At 37.0% G+C, this 21,807-nt stretch overlaps 7 protein-coding genes across 12 annotated transcripts in view; 2 read left to right on the top strand and 5 right to left on the bottom strand.

Annotated features, from left to right (window-relative positions):
- fng (Fringe glycosyltransferase) overlaps nucleotides 1-1,547 on the bottom strand; it is a 31,390-nt gene extending 29,843 nt beyond the window's left edge. Inside the window, exons 1-2 of the mRNA XM_065318249.1 lie at nucleotides 1,039-1,547; nucleotides 473-730 (exon numbers count right to left, since the gene is read on the bottom strand). Coding sequence (XP_065174321.1) covers nucleotides 473-730; nucleotides 1,039-1,221 — 441 coding nt within the window. The 5' untranslated portion in view covers nucleotides 1,222-1,547. The remainder of the gene's footprint in view (nucleotides 1-472; nucleotides 731-1,038) is intronic.
- LOC135789486 (probable G-protein coupled receptor B0563.6) overlaps nucleotides 1-5,525 on the top strand; it is a 42,119-nt gene extending 36,594 nt beyond the window's left edge. Inside the window, exons 1-3 of one of the 3 annotated variants that reach the window (XM_065299332.1) lie at nucleotides 2,987-3,233; nucleotides 3,296-3,479; nucleotides 3,755-5,525. In XM_065299332.1, coding sequence (XP_065155404.1) covers nucleotides 3,457-3,479; nucleotides 3,755-4,985 — 1,254 coding nt within the window. In that variant the 5' untranslated portion in view covers nucleotides 2,987-3,233; nucleotides 3,296-3,456 and the 3' untranslated portion in view covers nucleotides 4,986-5,525. Of the gene's footprint in view, nucleotides 1-2,986; nucleotides 3,480-3,754 lie in introns of those variants that run through there. The other 2 variants (XM_065299331.1, XM_065299333.1) reach the window with 2 other exon arrangements.
- thoc6 (THO complex 6) lies at nucleotides 5,517-6,875 on the bottom strand. The gene is made up of 4 exons (XM_065299334.1): nucleotides 6,665-6,875; nucleotides 6,182-6,592; nucleotides 5,950-6,112; nucleotides 5,517-5,866 (listed from the first exon to the last, which is right to left on the bottom strand). Exons 1-4 carry the CDS (start codon nucleotides 6,766-6,768, stop codon nucleotides 5,540-5,542), a joined length of 1,005 nt encoding a protein of 334 aa, XP_065155406.1. The 5' UTR covers nucleotides 6,769-6,875; the 3' UTR covers nucleotides 5,517-5,539.
- An 80-nt stretch (nucleotides 6,876-6,955) lies between these two features.
- On the bottom strand, nucleotides 6,956-8,318 carry LOC135789485 (venom serine carboxypeptidase-like). Its single transcript, XM_065299329.1, has one exon. The coding sequence runs from the start codon at nucleotides 8,310-8,312 to the stop codon at nucleotides 6,957-6,959; it is 1,356 nt and encodes a 451-aa protein (XP_065155401.1). The 5' UTR covers nucleotides 8,313-8,318; the 3' UTR covers nucleotide 6,956.
- A 49-nt stretch (nucleotides 8,319-8,367) lies between these two features.
- LOC135789481 (venom serine carboxypeptidase-like) lies at nucleotides 8,368-10,150 on the bottom strand. Its single transcript, XM_065299326.1, has 2 exons — nucleotides 9,947-10,150; nucleotides 8,368-9,893 (listed from the first exon to the last, which is right to left on the bottom strand). The coding sequence occupies exons 1-2, from the start codon at nucleotides 10,053-10,055 to the stop codon at nucleotides 8,548-8,550; spliced, it is 1,455 nt and encodes a 484-aa protein (XP_065155398.1). The 5' UTR covers nucleotides 10,056-10,150; the 3' UTR covers nucleotides 8,368-8,547.
- A 61-nt stretch (nucleotides 10,151-10,211) lies between these two features.
- Nucleotides 10,212-12,026, bottom strand: LOC135789483 (venom serine carboxypeptidase-like). Its single transcript, XM_065299327.1, has one exon. It carries the CDS (start codon nucleotides 11,687-11,689, stop codon nucleotides 10,295-10,297), a length of 1,395 nt encoding a protein of 464 aa, XP_065155399.1. The 5' UTR covers nucleotides 11,690-12,026; the 3' UTR covers nucleotides 10,212-10,294.
- Nucleotides 12,027-12,484: 458 nt separating this feature from the next.
- Dh31-R (Diuretic hormone 31 Receptor) overlaps nucleotides 12,485-21,807 on the top strand; it is a 38,500-nt gene continuing 29,177 nt past the window's right edge. For all 4 annotated transcript variants that reach the window (XM_065317803.1, XM_065317804.1, XM_065317800.1 and 1 more), the window contains exon 1: nucleotides 12,485-12,954. The gene's annotated coding sequence lies outside the window, so the exon portion shown is untranslated. The remainder of the gene's footprint in view (nucleotides 12,955-21,807) is intronic.

Below are 21,807 nucleotides of genomic sequence, written 5' to 3'. Positions count from 1 at the left end.
TGGCCTTTATTAAACCGAGGAGGGCTCGTGGGAAAAGCGCGCCCCTAAGGTACCCGCAATTAACAACCCCTCTCTTGCTGCGCGCCACACACGCGTCTAGTAAACCCACATGCACGTACACAAATGACTGCACATACGAATACATACATACAGTACCTCTGTACACGTGTGCTTGTGTTACTCAATTTCCGACCCCGGCGAACCCCATTAGTGCTCAACTAGCATGAATACCCGAGTAGTTTGCGTGCATGTTCGTGTGCATTTGCCGCGTAAACTATTATAAGTTTTTTTTTTATATTCTTCACTTGCGGCTTTGTTTATACCTAGAAGTGTATATTATCTTTCGATTGTATTCATAATACCATCCAGGCATAAAAAGCACATGCTTGTTTATTAAAAACATGTGGTAGCAGAACTTTCAATAAGTTTCTTGAAAGATCACAAAAACAATGGATTATTAATTTTTTTTTACCTGTGCTTTGGCAAGTTGAAACCACGTTTTCAGTATGATGAGCAGTCGACTTTTGTGATAGTGCTTTGTGGTCTTGACGCTTATGAAAACATCGTGCAAAGTGGTTGAGGGTGGTTTCACAGTTGCGGTCGCTGAAGGTATTTCACTGGTCAACTCGCTTTTGGATAAAGCTTCTTTGAGGCGATGCCGCGACTCCTCGATCTCAAAACTACCACCGAAGTCTTTATCCTTTAAGCTTAACTTTTCGCTTAACACACTCTGAAAAACAAACATAAGTTTATTATATACACTTTAAAATAGGACTCTAAAAGATGTCAACAATGCAATGAATTAACACCCAAACGTTTAGCGCGCCAGGTATGTGTAAACTTTTGTGTGGTATGTTAAACGCCAAAACACCAGAAGACAGGTACCAAAAATATTTCGGAAGGTGAATTTGGCTCGTGGCGCTAAAATTTTCAAGCGATTCCGAACGCGCGCGCAAAATCCTGCACCTCAGCATGCTCGAGAAAGAAATTTCGCTTATGCGCGATGTTTCACTCTCGCCGGTTGTGTTTATAACTTACCTCCAGACTGTTGTTGATTGTGGCGCGAGAGAGCGACTGGTAAGCCAGCAGCGTAGTGTAAGACACCAACAGCACCACACAGAATGTCTGAATGAGACGCCGTAATTTCGGATTCATCTTGCCGCTGCTATTGCTGTTATCGACGTCGACGATGATCACCTTCTTCTCGATTTGCGAAGACATTTGCTCGACGCGATCGCGCACATTACACTCCGACACCGCATTTGTGGATCACCCGCACGTCATGAAGCGGTTTCGCGTAACTTGAGAGTATGAAAACAGGAGACGCACCAGATTCACAACGTTTGTTTATGTTATGTTTTCGACAGTTCGGCACAGCGTAAGCGAAAGTCGATGTGAACCGCGCTTAAGTCAAGCGAGTTCGTTCAAGCACGCTACGATGTTAACTGAACCGACTCAAACTCAACTACTCCACTCCATCGACGCACGGTGCATGAGGCAACATGTTCGAGTCACGTTGCCCGGCTAATGGTGTGTTTGTGTGCAGCACGGAGAAACAGAGACTGGTTGTGTTGGTGGGGCCCCCACCTTTCGATAGTGTCCAAGACCGAGGTACCACATCTACCAGACATGAGCAGGGCATACCATCATACCACGCGCACGCTTCTATCTTTTCAGGGACAGATCAACACATGTGCCCTTCAAAACTTAATTTAAAACTGTAATACACTTAAAACTACAACAATTCAATTATTCCTACCACATGTTTATTACTAATTAAATTTGATTTTATTACACCACTTCATCATTGTTTGCAGTTGAAGAACTCTAAAAGCTAATGATCCAACTCTGTACCTTCGTCAGCTAGATTGCAAGTTAGAATTGATGGTTGGGTGCAGTTTAGCACGGCACGGCCGGATGCTACAGCGAGGACCCTTCGGTTCCCTGTCGCGACGATGTAATAGGGCGATAATAGGGATCGGGCGTCTAAATGTTTGACTAAGCACTTTCGCTATAGAGTATAAAGGAAAAAAAAAGCCAGGTACCTGCAAATATTCAACAAGACAACAGGTGTGCTATTATTGTAAATAAAGTGTCCAATTTGATACGATGAATTTACTTTTTATGCTATTGAGTAACTTCAATACTACTGTTTTGTTAAACTTGCACAATCTAAAGATAATTTGATATTTTCTTAGATACTTAACCATTATTTCAAGTATTGGATTGATATTTATATTAATTAATTATAGTGATTTTAAACTTCTCAAGGTTCCAAAAATATTGAATGATTAAAAATGGTTCAATTGTTTCATTCGCAGGAATTTAATAAATTTCAACCAGGTACTGCTGCTTGGCGAGCGGTAGAGATATTTACAAAGAGTAGATCTATCAGCCGCAGTGTGGTACTACTTGTGCACTGAAAATATCGATTCTCTACGAGTTGTTAATGTTTCAAATGTTTCAACTGAAAAATTCTTTCAACATCACGCAAAGAGTATGTGATGAAATCTCTGTGTATGCAAATTTATGGTCGATTAAAAATACTCAATATTTATAATGATCAATGTAAACAGCCGCCTAAAAATAAAATAAATAAATTATAATAAGCTATTAAGAGTTATGTCACGATAATGTTTATACTATGATATCTAAAAATAAGTACATTCAACAAACAAACAAGTAAAATAAATGAAGAAGAACGAGGTAAATTGTTTTGTTTTTAGTCTATATTCTACTTCATTTGCTAATGCAATGTTGACACTCACTCATATTAATTTCCACAGGGAGAACCCCATCGGCGCCATCACTCAACATGCATGATGATGAAGATTTAACTCCTTGCATCATCTAAAAATACTATGTTCGATTAGCCACCCGATGCGCAAACGTGCGCCAATTACACGGGAACGCCTGTCGCCTTCCTCCAAGTCCTGCGTATATCTACATATTGCACATGAAAAACATTTTCAGTCGCTTTCGTGTGTCGCTGTCGGTGCAGGATCACGCCGCAAAACTTTCAAAACTGTTCAAGTCGGGGTGACGGATTGCATTTGCGTAAGCGCGTAGACACACTGCACACATAATCAATCAGGTTGACTTTTGTTTTGTTCTCTACCTGAGATTAAAACACCTTGGTGTGTGGTATAAATCTAGTGTCTGTACCAAGTAGATGAATAAACATCGAATTCCTAAATCTTGTGGAGGCGCGCAGCGCAAATGTTTGCGATGCGGTAATAGTATTTTAATCAAATCAATTTTACTGAAAGCCATATTGGATTACGTCCGTCAGCAGATCGCAAAAAATTATGGATGCGCAGTTGAAGATTGATACAACTTCTATATTTGATTGATAAACGATTGGAGCGATTCAGTCCTTGAGTGACCGTGGTGTGGAAAACTTCCAACTACGGCAACAAGTGTTAGTAGTGAAACAATTGTCGGCACAGAGACAACATGTTTTTCCAATTTTTCGCCGGGTGAGTTGCAATGCGTATTTAAATGTTGGTTGATGACGTTGACCCCATTATTAGCCCGCCGATAATCACTTAAGCATTTCGTATTTGTTCAGCCGACGGTAAATTACACCTAATAAACGAGCTTTGAAACACCACGCCGATAATGAGCGGAATCAACACCAAATCAACAAACGCCGTACACATAATATTAATTCCACTCTTTAATCTCGGCCTGCTTGGCATATGTTATTGATTATGGTTTTTTATTGCGTGTGTTTTGTGGTTTTGGGTTGTAGGACGTCGGATGTCTGCGACCAGCAGGAAATCTTCTTCTCAAAGCTTTCAAATAGCACCAAATTCGAAGAGTCGACTTCCGAGGTTCGCCGCGTGGCTTACCAAATAATCGCGCCACTGACGGTAGCGATGGGCATCTTCGGAAATGTGTTAAATCTGCTAGTGATAACAACCAAGCCTTTCATTAAAGGCAGTACTCGAGTGTATTTAACCGCTCTGGCAATCTCGGATGTTACCGTGATGATTACCACCATCCCTATGGTTGTCCGATGGAATTATTCGCAATCGAAATCATTTGAAGCGGCATTTTATTACGCGCACATTGAACTATTCCTTAATAATACATTTATTGCGTCCAGTGTGTTTATAGTGGTTTGTTTGACGGTTGAGCGATATTTTTCAGTTTGTCTACCGACAAAGTTCCGCAATGTGCACAGTATACGCGTGGCGAAGTTTGCCATCTTGGGATGCTACGGCACCGCTATTTTGGTGAGCGCTCCCTTGACAGCCCTAAAAAATGTCTGCCGTTTGAATTTTACTGGTCGGCGCGATTGCGTTGAATGGGATTTTCATGAAAACGAAGCCATCACCGACACGATTTACTGGAAAATCTATTTGTTCATATCAGAGGGCCTTGTTCGCTTTGGACCCTGCGTTGTTCTCAGCGTTCTGAACGTGCTCATCATTCGAAAGTTTCGAATCATCACAAACAAGCGCAAAATCCTTCGGGAGGCTTTGATAAGAACACGTAATCGCGATGTTTTTGATCAGGAGAGCAAAGCCAAGTACAAGAAAGCTTTGCGCAGCAAAAAATACCACGAAGAAAAACGTCTCATCGCTCTTCTACACGCTATCGTCGTGCTGTTTTTCATCACGATGACTCCATCTGCCATTTTGTCACTAGTCTATTCTGAATCACAGGAAGCATGGTTTGGTTTTCAAGTCTTCCGCGCAGCTGCAAACAATTTAGAACTGGCCAATTTCGCAATGAATTTTTATGTGTATTTCTTCTGCAGTAAGGAGTTTCGATCAGCTCTGGGACAGTTTATCACCAGCTGCACAGTATGCGAAGAGGAAACAAGCGGCGATGTCGAAATGGCCGATGTTGATACTGACAAAATTAACAATATGTTAAAAGTTATTAAAATGGATGATATTTCTGATTTTAATTCGACCGGCGAGCGTTTTTCGGTGGACTATTCCGCAAAGTCTGTGACTGGTGTTAACGATTAGGTGTGGGCCGCATTTTTAGAGCTCGACAGTATTGCGTAGGCAGTGCCGAGTTGCAGTGCAGTGCATTGGAACGTTCATAAATCTCGAAATATGTTGAAAGTCGGCTATTACCAGTCTACATTGAGCGCCAGCCAAAGATTTTTGTGAGATAATCGAATTTGAGCGATTTTTTTCTGTCAGATTATATAATTTACAGCTGGTTACACTTGGTATGAAGACATAATATAACACACCCCGTTTTTATAGGATTGTAATGTTTACTTTTCGTTTATACTCGCTCATGATACTGATACTTGCAAGACTTTTTTATGCTGGAAATATCCGATTTATTAGAAACGAAAACAAAGCGTAGGACAAAAACTAAATATAGACACGGTCAGGAAATTAATAAAAACGTATATAAGCATAAGGTTTCTGCATAGAAATGAAAGAATAGAAACCTATACCATATGTCCTAGTTTGTTTAAAGAAAAACCTATTTTAATATCTAATAATTGTGAATATATGTATATTTTATAAATAAGTATACCATTGTATTTATTAGGAGAGATATTTTATTCGTAGTCAAGAACTAAGACTTGATCCTTATAGTTAAAATTACTACAAATATCTATGTTGGGACTAGAACCACTGAGACACATGGCTTTGTGTGGTTCGGTCTGAAAAACGGCGCTGTAGATACTCACCGAAGATGTCTTAATGACAGAGACAATGTCACCGTTCAGACTCATCTGATAAAAATTGGGACACCGCCCGCCGGCGAACACTTTATCCCCGTAAAAGTGTCCGACGTGAATGCCGCGGTCTTCGATTGGGTAAACATTGGATAGATTCAACGAGCGATAATGCCACAAGGATAATCTTGGCCCACCGCCGCACAACTAGAAAAAGTGATTACATGTTACTCAGATACAACCAAAAATAGTTTCTAAAAATGTTATGTTTATGTTGCAGTTTTACTCACAAGCCAATCATCATTAATTGCAACTGCGCCAATCCATTTTCCAATTTCAGGTCTTTGAAGCTTACTATTTTGGTGTGGTTCTAAACTGTGAACAACCTCTTTCGACCGCAAATCCCAAATGTTCACAAATCCATCCTCGCCTCCGGAAATTAAATTGTTTCCTCTGAAAATCAAACAGTCAAGTTCATTGCCAATATATAGTGTGCATATAATCTAAAATTAGAACTCTTACTGATTTACAATACTGTGTATGTAGTCTGTGTGTTTATTTAAGGTATGCAGTATTTTTCCAGTCTCAATACTAATGGCATAAATCTTGTTGTCAGAACATCCAGCATGCAAAATTCCTTTCTCCTCATTGAATATCATGCAGTTAATCTCAATTCTTTCAAATGTCTCGGATGGATTTGGTAACTCTATTTTCCATGTTGGCTGAACATCACTTTTCTTTATAACACTTGTCCAATTGTACCCTGCTATCTCCCCAAGGGATCCAACAAGTAGGTAATTCGTTGTTGTCAGCAAACAGTTTATCTGAATGTCTTCTTGAACTGGGAATGTATTATTGGGCTTCCTATCATTAGCTGTCACTCCTGAAGTTGGTGTTACGGTATTTTCTTTAGGATTGATTATGTTTTGTAGGCTAAAAATTAATATTCAGAATGAATGCAATGTTCATGTGATGAAAACAACTGAGAAGCATGTTTTCACTTACTTAAAAACAGAAATATGTCCATAAATATCACCAACTACTAGATAGTTGCCGCATGGTGAGTAGCACTGCGATAATATCGTGTTATAATAAGTTTTAGGATGCATTTTAAGTAATAATTAACGAAATAACTTCGGTTACAACCGAAAAGTTCCAGCACATGAAGGTAAACAAAATTATAACCTTGACGTTATATGTGGCTTCTAAATTCACAGGTGGCAGCACCTATACCGTTGTAAGGAATAATATTCAAGGTATGTTTTTATGGAAGGTGTAAATAAACACAACGCAGAGTTTAGATAAAACTATAGTCGTTGATAAATTTATATACAATTTCATGTTGCCAGAATAGTTGTTTATCAACATCATGTCTCACAAAGACTTGCCACAATTTCTCAACATTTTTGTAATGTCCCACAAATTCGTCGTTAATTGCTAGAAATTCTTTCTTTGTTGTTGAATAATTCTTTAACTGTGATATATTAAAGCTATTCCAGTAACCATCCATAAAAACTGCAGGCGTTAAAGGATCAAGTTGTGTATTAATTGAAAGAAACTTATAATCAGGCAATAATTCCATTAACAACTCGGTAGAAGAAATTGTCGCGGAAGAAAGTAAAATATTCTTTACATCAGGAGAAAATTCCAAAAATGATACGTTTGCAGTATGCAACGCATTTTGAATATCATCCCTATTTAAAAATATTATCATATTATTAATATGTGTCCTGTTTTCGTATTCCGGATTGTTTACAATTTCGGTAGAACCAGTAAAGTTTTCAAAGTGCGTATTAAATGGTGTTATTTCCTTAGAACCCAGAATGATATCACTAAGTTTATGATACGCCAGTTTATATTTCCCAGAATCTATAAACTCCAGCATTTTATATTGTTCTTGTTCCAAGATACTTTTTTGAGCGGTATCTATGATGCCCATTTGGAACCAATAATCAGCAAAATTCATCTGCTTACGAATATCAAAGATTCCTCGAAGGAAAATGAATCCTTTTAAATTTATAGTATCATAATCACTTCTATCTTTCTTGTGTTTTAGAATAATTTCATTATTTTGGGTTTGAATTAACGATCCAAGCTTAATCATTGATTGACTTCCAAATGATTCACCGGCAATATACAAATCTCTTGTAACTAAACTTGGAAATAACTTGTAGAACTGCGACAACGCTTCATAGTAATCTCGAACATTATTGACAGACTCTTCATTGATTTGCGAGGACGTGCTGAATCCGACACCGACGGGAGCATCCATTATCAACAGATTTACGTGTTTGTGCAATGAGTGATCCCGCAAGCTTAAATATTCTGGGCTGCTCGGCACGTACGGACCAATTTGCAAAAACAAATCAACAAGAGATGATTGTCCCAAACCTCCGGAGAACCATAGAAGTAAGGGTGCGTTTTGGTCGTGTTCAGTCGGAATATACCAGAAGAATATATGTGACTTGTAAAATTCATTTACGGTAAAGTATCCGGAATAACTGTCAATGCCAAGAAACAATGGATGAGTCACTTTGGCTGCATTTTGTCCTTCATCTATTTTTCCTCTTTTTATAAACTTCGTAAGTAATAATGGGTCTCCAGTTGCATAACAAATATTTAAAAACAATAACCACACGTGAAACTTAATCATGTTGTTTGACTTTACTGCTTTAAAGTGTTATGCAGTTGAAATAAAAGTTTATGCCAATTGTTAACTGTTCGTTTATTTTTGTTGCATTCTTAGTTGTTTTGACGCAGTTGTAAAAATGTTAACGATTTTGAAAAAAACATTGTATTGATAACGTGAATAACTATGTGAATACTAGGTGAAAGTGATTACTGATTTTGTTAATAACATCGTACTACGACTATTTATAATTAATTAATTAATTAAATGTCTTATTATTTATAAACCTATCAATCATATCTAAAGTGAACAAAGGCTGATCCTTTGGCACAGCATGCCCAGCGTTTCTCACCATAATTTCTGTTATATTTCCAGCTGATCTGCAATATCCTGCCAGGTCGTCTCCAACATGCCATTTTACTCTAGGTGCCTTCATAAATTCGTCATCTCCAGAAAAGCTCATATTCTCAATAAAATTGTGAACATTGTGGTAGCCTACAATAATATCTAACTGGCCAGCAAACAATAAAACTCTGTAATGTGATAGTAGTTCTGATAGCCATGTTACAGCCGATTCCATTACTTCAGAACGCTGAACTTTGTTACCATTCAGTAGAAATTCATCCTCGTCAACATGCAAAGCACGCTTTACATCTTTCTTATTTAAAAATTGCTCCGTGTATAATTTAATCGGATTAGTATCATCAGGAATTAGATAATTGTAGTAATTTGAAAAACCTGTAAAATTGGCGAAAAAACTACCATAGGGCGTGAAATCAACATCGCCGTAGATTATATCACTAAAAACTTTAAATGCTTCAGTGTAATTTTTGTTTGAAATTAAATCAATGCATTTATTTTGAGTTGCGTTCAATTCATCAGCTTCCTCTTTATCCACCAGTCCTTGCTGATACAAAAAATCAGCGTAATTCAACTGATTTATTGGATCTATAAAACCATTACCAATTATTAGACCCTTGAAGTTGATTTTCTGCTTAGTTTTTTGATTATTCATGTGAATTGTATAGGCTAGTGATGGAATATACTTCCCAGCGTACGATTCTCCAGCAATGTAAAAATCATTACTCATTAATTCAGGGAATAAACGATAGAATTGCCTCATAACTGTGTACAGATCACGCCCGGCTTGCGCCTCATTCACAGTGTGGCCTTTTTGCGTTCGACTGTAACCTACACCTACGGGATTATCAATAAACAACAGGTTGTACTGCTTATGCCAAGAATGCTGGCGGAGTTTTAGTTCAGTGGACGATATGGGGTGAAACGGGCCGATTTCTGCAAATAAGCCGTAGAGGGATGATGTGCCATAACCGCCATTCAGCCACAGAATTAAAGGTGTTTTGGTTGAGACTTTTGCAGCAGGAAAATACCAGAAAAACAAGTGTGAATTGGTGGATTCATCGGCTGTTAAGTAACCTGAATAACTGTCAACGTAAAGAAATTCAGGATGATGGACTCTAGACATTTTTTGGGCATCTTCAATATGACCAAGTTTGATGTGCGGCGTTAAGTATAAACCGTTAATGGCCGAATTGTCGCTATTTTCACTTTTTTTGAATACAACTAGTGCAATATTTATACATACTGAAATTACAGGTTTAGATGAAAATACAGATAAATAAAATATCATTACTTACCTAAAATAGTATTCAGACATATAACCAGTAATATAATAACTTTGTATACGCCCTTCATACTTCCCTTTGTTTCATTGACAGGAGTTTTAGAAAAATTAGAATTCAACATTCAATATTTATCATCTAAAACCTGTTTTTTCTGTTGTAAGCCTTGCGACTACTTTACTACACTGAATATACTCGTACTAAGGTAAGTATACATTAGTTACATGAATAAAACCTGTGGAATCTTAGAATTTCAAGGAATTTACTGCCAATAAACGTGTTTAGTTACATTTTAAATATCTATTCTTTTATTATTCAACTTGATCAAAATTTATTGCATATTACAAATGTTTAACAACCTCATTAAACAAAAGATTTCCTGTGTGTAAAACGTGTAATCAAATCGAAAGCCCATTTGGGCTGATCGGTTGGCACCATGTGTCCGGCATTCCGCACCAGCACTTCCGTTAAATTACCAGCATGTTTTGCAAAACCAGCAACTTCCCCATCCACTCTCCAGACGTATCTCTTTGCGGTTTTATATTCATCAGCGGCACTGAATTTTAAATTGTTCAAGTAGTTCACGGTTAACGGATATGCAACAATGATGTCCAGCTGGCCATTGTAAATCAGAACCGGATAATGTGACAGTAACTCGATCACCCATGGAGCTACCGATTGCATGATGTCTTCTACTAGGTTTATTTCTACATCTTGGCCCAAACCGTTGAAAGGGGAGTCACCGACGTGGATTGCTTTCCGTGTTTCAACGTTTTGGATGAATTTGCCCATGTAAGCCATTTTTGGATTTGTATCATTTGCCACCAAAAAGTTGTAGTAATTTGTAAAACCAGTCATGTTTGTAAAAACTGATGTTTGATTCAAATCAGCGTCCAGCATGCGATTGAATACTTGGAATGCACTGAGCCATTCTTTCTTTTGAATAAATGACACTGCTTGTGCTTCAGCGTCCTGGAACAACTTCCGGCCTGCACCGTCAATGATCCCCAACTGATACAGATACTCGCCATATTTGAATTGATGTTCCGGATCTGATAAACCATTGCCAATGGCCATTCCAGCAAAATTTATTTTCTGAGCTGCGCTTGGATTGTTTTTGTGAATGGTATAAGAAATAGCTGGGACATATTTTCCGGCATAGGATTCACCGCTAACGAAAAATTCATTCTGTTGCAGTTTGGGAAACATTTGGAAGAATTGTAGCAGAGCTTCATACAGATCAGCGCCGACTTTTGTTTCGTTTTTAGCGTATCCATTCTTTGTTAGACTGTATCCAGTACCAACTGGGTTATCAATGTAAATCATGTTATGGTTAAGGTTCCAAGAATACTTTCTCAGTTTTAATCCATGTTTACTTTTAGGTTCAAATGGTCCATGTTCTCCAAACAAACCAAACATTGAAGTGGCACCAGGTCCACCTTGCAACCATAGTAAAACCGGTGCTTTATCAGCATTAGTCTGTGCCGGAAAGTACCAGAAGAACAAATGTGACTCTGTTTTTTCATCAACAGTCAAATAACCAGAATAACTATCTACTCCTTTGAAATGCGTATGATTAACAGCCGCTAATTGTTGTGCTTGTTCAATTTGTCCACTTTTTATAATCGGCGTAAGAAACAATGGCTTACCGGGGTCTCCGTTAATATCTTCCACTGGGATCGGTTGATAGGCACCAATAAAAGCGTTTGAGTACGCAAATACTGATATCAGTAAAAGACAATGCGTAAAAAGACGCATTTTGAGAAAAGCCGGTAATACTGCACGCTATAACTCTCGCTTTAGTATGAATGTTTGACCACTGTGACAAGCGTACGGAACTGATGTGTCAGACACTTTTGTGGCCGCACACGCAACCGATGAGTTAAGGTCGAGCGATTAATTCGAATGAATGTTGTTTGGTCGGGTTTCCAAATGCTGGTAGAGAAGGATGAGCGGTAAACAGCAGCATGAAAGTGATAACTGGCTCGACCTTTAGTCAGGTCAGTTTGAATTGTATGCGGTGTGGATGTAAACAAGAACCAAACGCGTTGTTTATCAATGCTGAAATTCAACCGAATGTAATACACGAGATTCAAGATATAATGTACTGATATATATCATCATTATATATATTGATCTATTTTAATGTATGTTGTGTTGCCTATGATGTAACGTAACTTTCAGAAATTCTTCGTAAAATGTAAATTAACGGACAAAGAGATTATAATAAACTCAACTTAATGCAAATAAATATTAAACATTAAATATTTATTGTTTTTTTCTTTATGAATAGATATTAGTTGTTATTAAAACTGACCTAGTTTGGTTTATTAATATTTGATTAATAGGTACTTGTTTTTATCCATTGTTATGCACACTAGTAATACTAGAGAAAAGTGTATCACAATATTTACTGATTAATAAATATTTAAACACGTGTTTGAATTGTGTTGTTTTCGGATGTTGAGGGTGGCGACTAGATGGCAGCGCACTGCTCGAATTTTCACAACGCGCGTGACGCGCTTTCCCCGTATTTCTGATTCCTAATGTTCCAGTGGTTCCAGTATTCGCGACGCCGCTACGCAATTCGGAAGTTTTCCTGTTGCGCGCTACCCCTTTTCGCGTTGCCGCTGGTTCCGCTCGCAACTATCTTCTAAACTATCGCAACTATTTCTACTAAGAAACTACTAGCAAACTTTTAAAAACTGCAAGATATCAACCAACAAACAAAGTTTTTAAAAGTTTTGGGTATTTTGGTGGCAATAAAAGAGAATGTGTACAATAAACATTTAATTTTTGATAAAACAGAAAAACACCGAAGGACAGTAAATATTTGCATTAAAATTCAAGATATCTACCTACTATACAAACACTTATTTTGGTTCAGTGCAAATTGTAAATTAGTTAATTAAAATTACAGCGCTAAGTTTACTTGGAGTGAAAATTAGATAAAATAAAATTAAGAAAGCTATCTAGAAGAGGGAGCACTACGAGCAGACGTACGACCAGCGACAAGAATTAAGGTAATTTGAGAATGTAATTAGAAAATTGCATGGCTGTCACTCTTTAAGCGACGCAGTTTTTCCGCCACCAAAGTGTACACTTTCGAGTACGCTTAATGTGTTAATTATTTTTTAATTAAAATTTATTTCAAACACTTTTGCGGCTGTAATTACAGTGAGGTTCAACTGTAATTAAATTTTAAATTATTAAATTGCTTTCAGTGCTTTGAAATCGTTTATCAACGTTTGTTGAGGAATTAAGATTACTCGCCAAAGATTTATCAAATTAACACCCAAAAAATAACTAATTGATTACAAACACCAATAGCGTATTTTTGTGAGTTTGGGGAAATTTTCTTTCTGGTGAGATAGTTAATTGCATCAGTCTGCTATTCTATTTACTTCCATCAGTGAACACTTTACCCGCGGCGCTCATGGGACAAAAATGCGCCGGCGACGTGGGAAAACAATATTGAAAACGGTGCGAAGTCGGTACATAAACATGGTCGCCACCCGGAGGTAATTCAGGACGATGTGGGCATCGCTTTGTTGTTGTTGTCGAGGAGGATACATTCAAAAGCGCTCAGTACTAGTGCGCGCCGTGCATATTATGAAAACATTAAATATAAAAGATATAAAACGCAGATATGAAGAGCGAAAAACGCGACGCAAATACCTTTTGCTGCCGGGCGAAGAAAAATCGCTGGGATTACTTTACGATCGTGCGTGCAACCGCACGTGTTGTTTGCGTTTGGCATGTTTAGAGTTTGGCGCTGCTTTGAATTTATCCGCCCCCTGGGGTAATGATTCGAGAAGTGAGGAAAAAAACAACAACAACGCGAGGAAAATTTGCTCAGAAGTTTAGCGAAAGGTCGTGATAATATGATTTTATGGCTCATTATCGATTGCAGGCGTTATGACTTTGAAAAGATTTTTGGTCTGGTTGTTAACAGATTATTAAATTATTTATTTTAACTGCACCAATATTAAAATTTGCAAAAGTTTAGTTTCCTAAAATAATAACTGAGGAAATTCTAAAGTAAGGCAATTTTTAGATTTAAAACTTAAAAAAATTCTTTTTGTGTATACAAAACAAAACCTAAAAATAACAAAGCTAAATGAACAAGCGACGACAAACGAATTTTTAGACATTTTGAACATTTCATAAAAAAAGAACATAAAAAGCCGTGTGTTAGGAAAATGAGTTCAAGCATCCGAATGAATAAACAACGTATGAAACTGGTGTTACCTTTGCAACCCACACAAATGAATATATTCGGAAACAAATTGCAAACACTGGAAAGTAGATAAGTCGCGTTTAGTAGTTCTAATATTCAAAGAGAACTTCAAAAGTCTCCAGCTACTAATATTATATTATGCAAGTAATATAGACTTTTGCTGTACCCAGTCATATCCAACCTTGTCAGAATATAATTTCAAAAAGAGATGAGCATGTTTGAACGTGTTTGAGATTTATTTTATGGCTCATTTTCCTCAGGAGTCTAGAGTCTAGAAAATACAATGAGAGAAGTCTTCAAAATGAACTTCCACCCAGAACAATAGAATGTAGAACATATTTATTTTAGTTTCGTGAAATACTGAAGTACATTTATTTAATTTAAAATATAAGGTTTTATTTTCATTAGTACTTTTCATCTGGGCAGCCTTTAAATAAAACCAATATTTAAAAGTTTGCTGCTTCCTTATATTAAAAGAGATTCTGGTTGTTCACAAAAATAAAATCTTTTTCGACTGCCAGAGGCATAAAAGACGAGAATAATGATAGCTACAAATACAAGAACCACTCGGAACTTAGTGCAGATTCACTTTTGCTTAAGATTCTTTTATGGATCAATACGAATATAAATTTAGATTCACTTAGTTCTTTGAAAAGAAGGTTGACGTTTTTGAATATAATATTAAAGAAGTAATTTTCAAATGTCCAGTAGAACATGCGCATGTATGTTATAGGATTTATCACAAGATGGTAATATATTTTTATAATGAGCCATTAATGCCCAGCCAAATACGCCATTTGGCGAGCTTTTATTTTATTATTTTTTGTGCTGCGGCGAATTCCCATTTCATTTATATATCCGGACATAATAAATAGGCTCATCTCCAATTTCGCGAGTTTTCTGTTTATTTACGGTAGGCATATTCTCATATTTGATTTGAAATACGAAAGGGGAGAAATAATGGGAGTTGATGTGACTCCTACGCATTATCCAAATGCAAATGAAGAGTTAAGACTAAATATAGACCTGGATATGAATATATAAAAACTGTACGCCATTTACAGAACAAAGAAATGTAAATCTCAAGATGAATATATTTGAACAAACATGATTGCATGGAATTCAAGGGCGGAAATAATTCAGACACTTGCTGAACGCGGTAGACTTCAAACAACGTTTACGAGTATGATGTTGATCAAGAGACAATTACGATAACTCAAAGTGTCACTTACACATCACTTTAAACACTTGCAGTACTTTCAGGTGTAATGGGAGCAATCTGGCAACACTGCCTAAATATGTGAAGGTTATGTTAGGCATCTTTTTGCCAGGATTTAGCCTAATATATAAGAGAAAATTGAAAATTAATGTATTGGGTGGTAGCGCGCAGAATGATTAATGTGTAGCCTGTTTGTGGCACATTTTTTGCAACAAGGCATTATCAAAATTGCGATTTACGGTCATTAGGGTTGATAATTGCTTGTTATTATGTTTACGTTAGCACGTTGGCAATCGCCCTTATAAAGGTGCACAATTAATCATTAACACGTAATAAATCTACCAAATATTAATACGTTCATCGCAAGAAAATTATTTATGGGGCATTAGTTTTAGTATATTAACGCACAACGCTGCTCGACATCCAGAAAATGGCGCGTCGCTAAAAGCAGGAAATGACATTGATGTCGGCCGTAACTCATTATAAGATAATAAATTTGTACATTTGGCGTACGTGTTTGACCGCTGGTCAGCAAAGTCGTAAATTTCCATTTTCATTAGATGGACAGGATCAGAGCAAATAAATGCAACCGTGTGCGTGTGGGAGGAGATTGTGGTGGGTACATTCGACTGATATCATTTATCATAGATGCAGCATGCATCACGTACGTCAATGGCGTCAATTCTGTTTTTTCTTTCTATCTGCATTTACCGTTAATGCGGTATTGATATCCAAATTTTAATTGCAGGATTTTGTTCGATTGCATTAATTAGTTCTCATCAGCATTAATTTCATAGATGTGTATGCACGCAATTACTGCTATGATTACGCTATTGCAATGTGCGGGATTCAGAGAATATTCAAATGTCAAATGTCAATAACAGGCCTATTGATGTACCTATGCCTTGGCATTGATTTGTAAGTCAGACTAATAATTAACGTGTTTCTTGATTTTATTACAAATAAAATTAGCAAAAATCCATGATTTATGCTTTATGATCTTTTATCATAACTTATGAACATCAATACACTTCAAACTAAACTAAATAAGCTCCTGCTTAGTGTTTGCCTTACAGACATAATACCTTGTCTCTGAAACAATCTCGTCGGCAGCACGCTATAAAGAGAAAAGTTCCGTAATGAATATTTCCTCTTACGCTCCATTCAATCCAATGCGTTCACGTACGCGGCACTTACGCCGTGTTATACATGCTCCAATGAGTGCTCCGGCGTTAGGAAGTGCGTTAGAGACCTCTCCTCAAATGAGTAAGCATCAACGACGAAGTGTGGTGTGTGTGTATATAAGCTAATCCGAAGTCATTGTTCTAATCCTCTCTTCTGTCGGCTCTGTCGCCTAACTACGCGACGAGAGAAGCCAGAAAATGAAGCTAAAAGTTTCTACGCGCACATCCTACCAATGTACTCGACGCACTTTACGAAGTGGAACGCTTACCTAGTGGCGAAAAATGAGACGAAAAAGTTCGGCACATTTAACGGCAAAGTTTGTGACTTTTATTAGAAATGATTGCTTCCACGTGCTCACATTGGCCTTACATTGCTGGGGATGATTTATTTTAATGAATATTCGCAAAGTTTTATGGAATGTAAAGGTTAAATCTAAATGAAACTGTTGGTTTACTCCAAATATCAAAAAGTTGTTTACAGGCAACCAGCTTTACGTTTCAGCACACAAAAAAGCAACGTAGGTGTATAATTTTTAATTAGGGCTTATAAACAATTAATTAATTACTGAGGATTAGCGAAAATAATCACCGAGTGCTAGTGTACAGCAATTAGTCATAAAAACAAGTCGTTAATATTTCTTTTATTGCCCGTAATTTAAACTGAGAACGCCGAACACACGTGCACGTTTTATTTTCAGCAATGGGCGTATGTTACACATTTCTCATCCATCTTATTTCCTCTGCTACTCAAAAAGTAATCAATTCCACCACAGATCCACAATTGAAGGCATCTCGTTCCAGAATCAATCAATGTTATTCGTCTGTTGACTTTGCTACATAGTTTGGTGCACAGTTGGTGGTCTGTGATATCGAAATTAATTCATAAAACTTCCGGTAAACATTCAATGCGCGATTGGCAACGCTGTTAATACCGAAGGTTTTGTTGCGTCTGGCAGCAACGCGCGTAATCAAAGCTTCGCATAAAAAGCTTGCGTCGTCGAATCGCAAAGGTTTCATAGCCTATAGCGCGCGTGTACGCGAATAATAGCGCTGCTGATCCGCTATATGCGCATCACGTTGGTATTGATAATTAAATGTTTGGGGAAGCGCGTTTTATTGCTTTATTACACGCTTCTCTACTTGTTAATTGCCGGGCTGGTGACGCTATTGTTTATGTTTAACATTCGCCAAGCCACGCGTAGGCGGCAAGGTCTGGCGGAATAATTCGTCTTTGTTTCGGTTCGTTTACTCAAATGTTTATGGGTCGTCTAGGATACACATGCACGGCGATTATAAATTACGATTGTCGTGCAAAGTGCAAAATTCGTCAAATATGATTTCCGCCATGTGCAACCACATAATTTCAAAATTTGTGATCATTTTAGAAAGAAAATTAAAATTACGCCATTGTGCTCGGTGAGTGTATTGCAACTCCAACATTAGCCAGTCCTATGCAAAATAAAATTTACTCTGTTAATTTGTAGTTGCTTTTAAAAATGTACTTTGTATGTATCATATTGCGTTTTCATGCCTTTTTAAGGTAAGATTAATGCACTCCAGGGAAAAGTCTGCATCATAAGAAAATTAATGTTTACATATAAATACCGGGAGCAGTCACGTCCAGGATAATGCACATTCTCCGGTCGCGTGCTGTTGACGTGAATGCATTTTTCATACGAGGCATATTACATGTATTTTCCCACTTTTTGTGGAAACATTTTTATGGCTTTTTGTGTGCTGTCAGCACAAGTATCGCAACATTCGCCGCTGCAAAGCCCGTTAAATTACAATAATGCATAATGCACGACTTGTCATTTTCATGATCTTACAAAATCTCCAGCTGTGAAAATAGTCAGGAATTAAATTACTGACGAGTCAAATATATACATATAACTATATTCATTACATGTTAATTTATTGCTGTGTACCTAAGTACTAAATCAACTTGCGTTTGACAAATTTAAATACATAAATAAATAAATAAATTGCTGAATGTTGCGAAGGCTGGTGTTCGATTACGTTACTGATTTGTGTCGGCGTGGGGCGCGAGCAAAGAGCGGCAATCAATCAATCAGCAAAATAAATATTTTACTACCCCTATGAAGCGAAATGTTTTGAATGATTATCGTGCTTTCGATATTTACTGCCATGTCATAAAACGGCATTTACTGCATTCAAACAATATCTATACAAAACATTAAGCCATTTGTAGTCTACATTTCAATTTAATGTTTAAATGCAGAAAAATGCAATAGTTACAAACTTTTAAGTGGTACTTAAAGTGCTTTAAAATTTGTTTCACAAACATGGCAGCTTCATTCAAGCACTCCCAAAGTTCTACTATTATCAACTTTGGTAATTAACGAGTGACAGTTAATGGATTATTTGTTACATTTTTTGGTTTTTATTTAAATATCCTGGAAACTCGAGTATATATTGCATTCTTTCACAATTATAAAACAATGTCACGTCCACGCAAAATTAATTAATTAACAATAATTGATGAAATATTTTTCCTCGTATCGTTTTCGCAGAGTTCATTAGTCAATTTCAATCAAATAGAGTTTTTTATATTGGTGCAGACACTTCGTTTGAAATTTTGCAGGCATCCCGACTCATAATTGGAAACTAAGAAAAAGCCAATAATCGCGCCCTGCTGGGCAGGCGAAAGCTCTAACACTCACACTTGACGCAGTTAGTGGAACAGACAGGATCACATTACATTACGTGTTCATTTTCTCGACGTTTCGCGCAACAGCGCACATCGAATACGAAAAATAGAAGAAGAAAAAAAAACGGTGAAAAGTTACCCGAAAAACTCGGTATTCGGTTTGCAACTAGTAAAACTAACTATAGATGTAGAACAAAAACCCTCTCGCAATTCAAATTCCACTTGACAATCTTTTCAAAAAGTTCGGACACACTTTTTGCAGACGAGCTAAAAGTTGGCATGTTTGCGTTGAGCGGCAATCGAAACCCAAGTATTCTTGACGCGTCTAAGAAGGACGATGTTCGGAAAGGAAAGTTGAAAGTTGTTGGGGGGAAAATTTTTCAAAGTAGCTGGAAACTTTGATCAACTACATATAGCGCAGACGACTGATGCAATATTTACTAGCTTAACACTTTTTAAAATATTTTCTTTGCGCAAAGTAGATATTTTTATTTAAACGCGTTCAAGTGACGAAAGGAGAGCCTCGTTGAACAATTATTATGCTTTTTAATTAACAGAAATTTAATGCGAAAGATCAAAGAGGCTTAATTAAATGGAACAAGTTTTTACGTGGTTTTTACTTATTATGAAACTGCGTCTGCTTTGAAGATATTTTCTTTTTGTTTCGAAAACATAATTAAGAAAAGGTGTCAAATTCACAGACTGTCTTGGTATTAATTAGAAATTACATCAAATTCTTCTTCATTACGTTGACATTGAAAAATACGAAATTCCCCTGCTGCTTTTGCTGTGTACAAGATGGAAACTTTTGGCTGCAAATGCAAACTCACTAATAGAGTCAGCCAAGTCTAGGACTTAACTAGCGTGTCCTTCAGAGCGTGCAAAATTATAACATCTAGTTGTGCTGTGCCCCAGCAGCTGATGACGACGACAATTTCTGGGTTGTTGGGTTGTGGGGTTGTCGGGATGGTGAGCGTAACGATGCTGCTAACTTTGTTACGTGCTCCCCGACCAACAATATGTATCAGAGACTGCAGAGGATGTCGTGTACAGGACGTGTAATTTATATTAAGACATTGCGACCGGACAACCGCAATGTATGCCACAAAGGCCCCTCAGGTTGTTGGACTGCAAACTCGGTGGATGTGTGCTTGAGTTTGCTTCATCAGTCATTATAATATCGGCAATTAGATTCGATATTCATCTCCGACACCAGATTATCTATGATTTAATATGCAAAGCATAAAGATCAAATTATTGCAAAGTATAAACTTTGACCGTAATCCATGAGTAAATAAAGTGTGAGTGATTCATGCGAGAATGACCATTAAAAGTTTTTTCTACGTTCATGTTGCGTTCGTATAGTTTTTAAGCTGAAATTTAATTAACTAGAGTTCCTAGGGATTTGCGCTTTTAATTAACAAGAGTTATGCATTAAATTTATCATATTGTCTATTGTCTGGGGGTTTAAAAATATAGTTTGTAGGTTAGATTGCGTATTCTGTAAATGATTTGTTCTGATTGTTGGCGTTATTGAGATGTCAATCAACCGGACAGGAACAAATTGAATCTCACTATCGATGAACAGGAAGCAGGCAGGCTGTGAAAATGTAATAAAGATTTTTACGAGTTGGTTTACAGCGTGCCAAGATTAACCATTCGCGCGTTTTGTTTCGGCTTCGCGCGTATTGCATATGCATGAAAACTCCATGTTTTTAAATGGCCAATTTTCCATTATTACTCTTACAATGTTGGAAGCCATGTACACATTCTGAATAAACTAGATAGTAATTGTATTCAAGCTTGAGAGAAAATCCTGTACATTTTTAGCACCCTCTGGTATAGCAAAAATCAACTTTTTGTCGAAAACATTTTTTATTGCTTTTTTTTAACTGTTGCCTCACCCTTGGTTTCTCGTTCAATCAGTAAGGTCATAAATCAATCCATACACTATGCAGACACTGTGCCCACATATCCAAGTTGATTTCGTAAGCGCAAACTTTCCCAATTAGCAAATTGTGAGCTGATGAAATTTCAATAGGTTAAATGTTTCTATACGTGAAGTGGTTAATATTTAAAATCAAATATTCTAGCAAACGAGAATCAAACATTGATGACTAACGCCAATAATATGAAGAGGTGGTGTTGCCCCCATTACCTAAACCGGAAAATACTCAGAGAATAATAAATTAAACGTAATATTTGTGTGTTTGAACAAGTTTAAGTGAATTAAACGTGAAAAAAACATGTTTTTTGGTAGGAAAAATATGTCACTAGTTTTAGTAAGTATTGATTTTGTACTTAGCATTTCGAAACGCGTAATTTGTAGAACCGTTTGTTGACTATTTTTGTCCGCATTAGTTATACATTTGTAGAAAGATTGCGCGCAAGCAAAGGTGTTTTGATAGTAGATATTATTGTGCGGCGCGTTATCGGTTCATCTTGAAATAATTACATGCCGTGCCACTCTCCCCTTGGACATTTGAATGGCTATTTAAGTCAAGCTCACTTGAGTAAACATTATTTCGGCCTAAATGTCGCTTAATTCCTGGTATTGAATAA

The sequence above is a fragment of the Atheta coriaria genome, unplaced genomic scaffold, assembly GCF_025399875.1.
Source record: "Atheta coriaria isolate IRGN ID8LTWV9N9 unplaced genomic scaffold, Caltech_Dcor_3.1 hic_scaffold_3_pilon, whole genome shotgun sequence".
Taxonomy (NCBI): Eukaryota; Metazoa; Arthropoda; class Insecta; order Coleoptera; family Staphylinidae; genus Dalotia; species Dalotia coriaria.
Note: the sequence above shows the minus strand (reverse complement) of the source record. Positions and strands in the feature narration are given on the sequence as shown.

Bases quoted from the DNA above. Each gene is read 5' to 3' on its own strand.
- thoc6 (XM_065299334.1), bottom strand. From the start codon at position 6,768: ATGCATCCTAAAACTTATTATAACACGATATTATCGCAGTGCTACTCA. The intron at 6,593-6,664 runs GTAAGTGAAAAC...ATTAATTTTTAG, and splicing joins GGACATATTTCTGTTTTTAA to CCTACAAAACATAATCAATC. The intron at 5,867-5,949 runs GTGAGTAAAACT...CACTTTTTCTAG, and splicing joins CAATTAATGATGATTGGCTT to TTGTGCGGCGGTGGGCCAAG.
- LOC135789485 (XM_065299329.1), bottom strand. From the start codon at position 8,312: ATGATTAAGTTTCACGTGTGGTTATTGTTTTTAAATATTTGTTATGCA.
- LOC135789481 (XM_065299326.1), bottom strand. From the start codon at position 10,055: ATGTTGAATTCTAATTTTTCTAAAACTCCTGTCAATGAAACAAAGGGA. The intron at 9,894-9,946 runs GTAAGTAATGAT...CTGTAATTTCAG, and splicing joins ATGTCTGAATACTATTTTAG to TATGTATAAATATTGCACTA.
- LOC135789483 (XM_065299327.1), bottom strand. From the start codon at position 11,689: ATGCGTCTTTTTACGCATTGTCTTTTACTGATATCAGTATTTGCGTAC.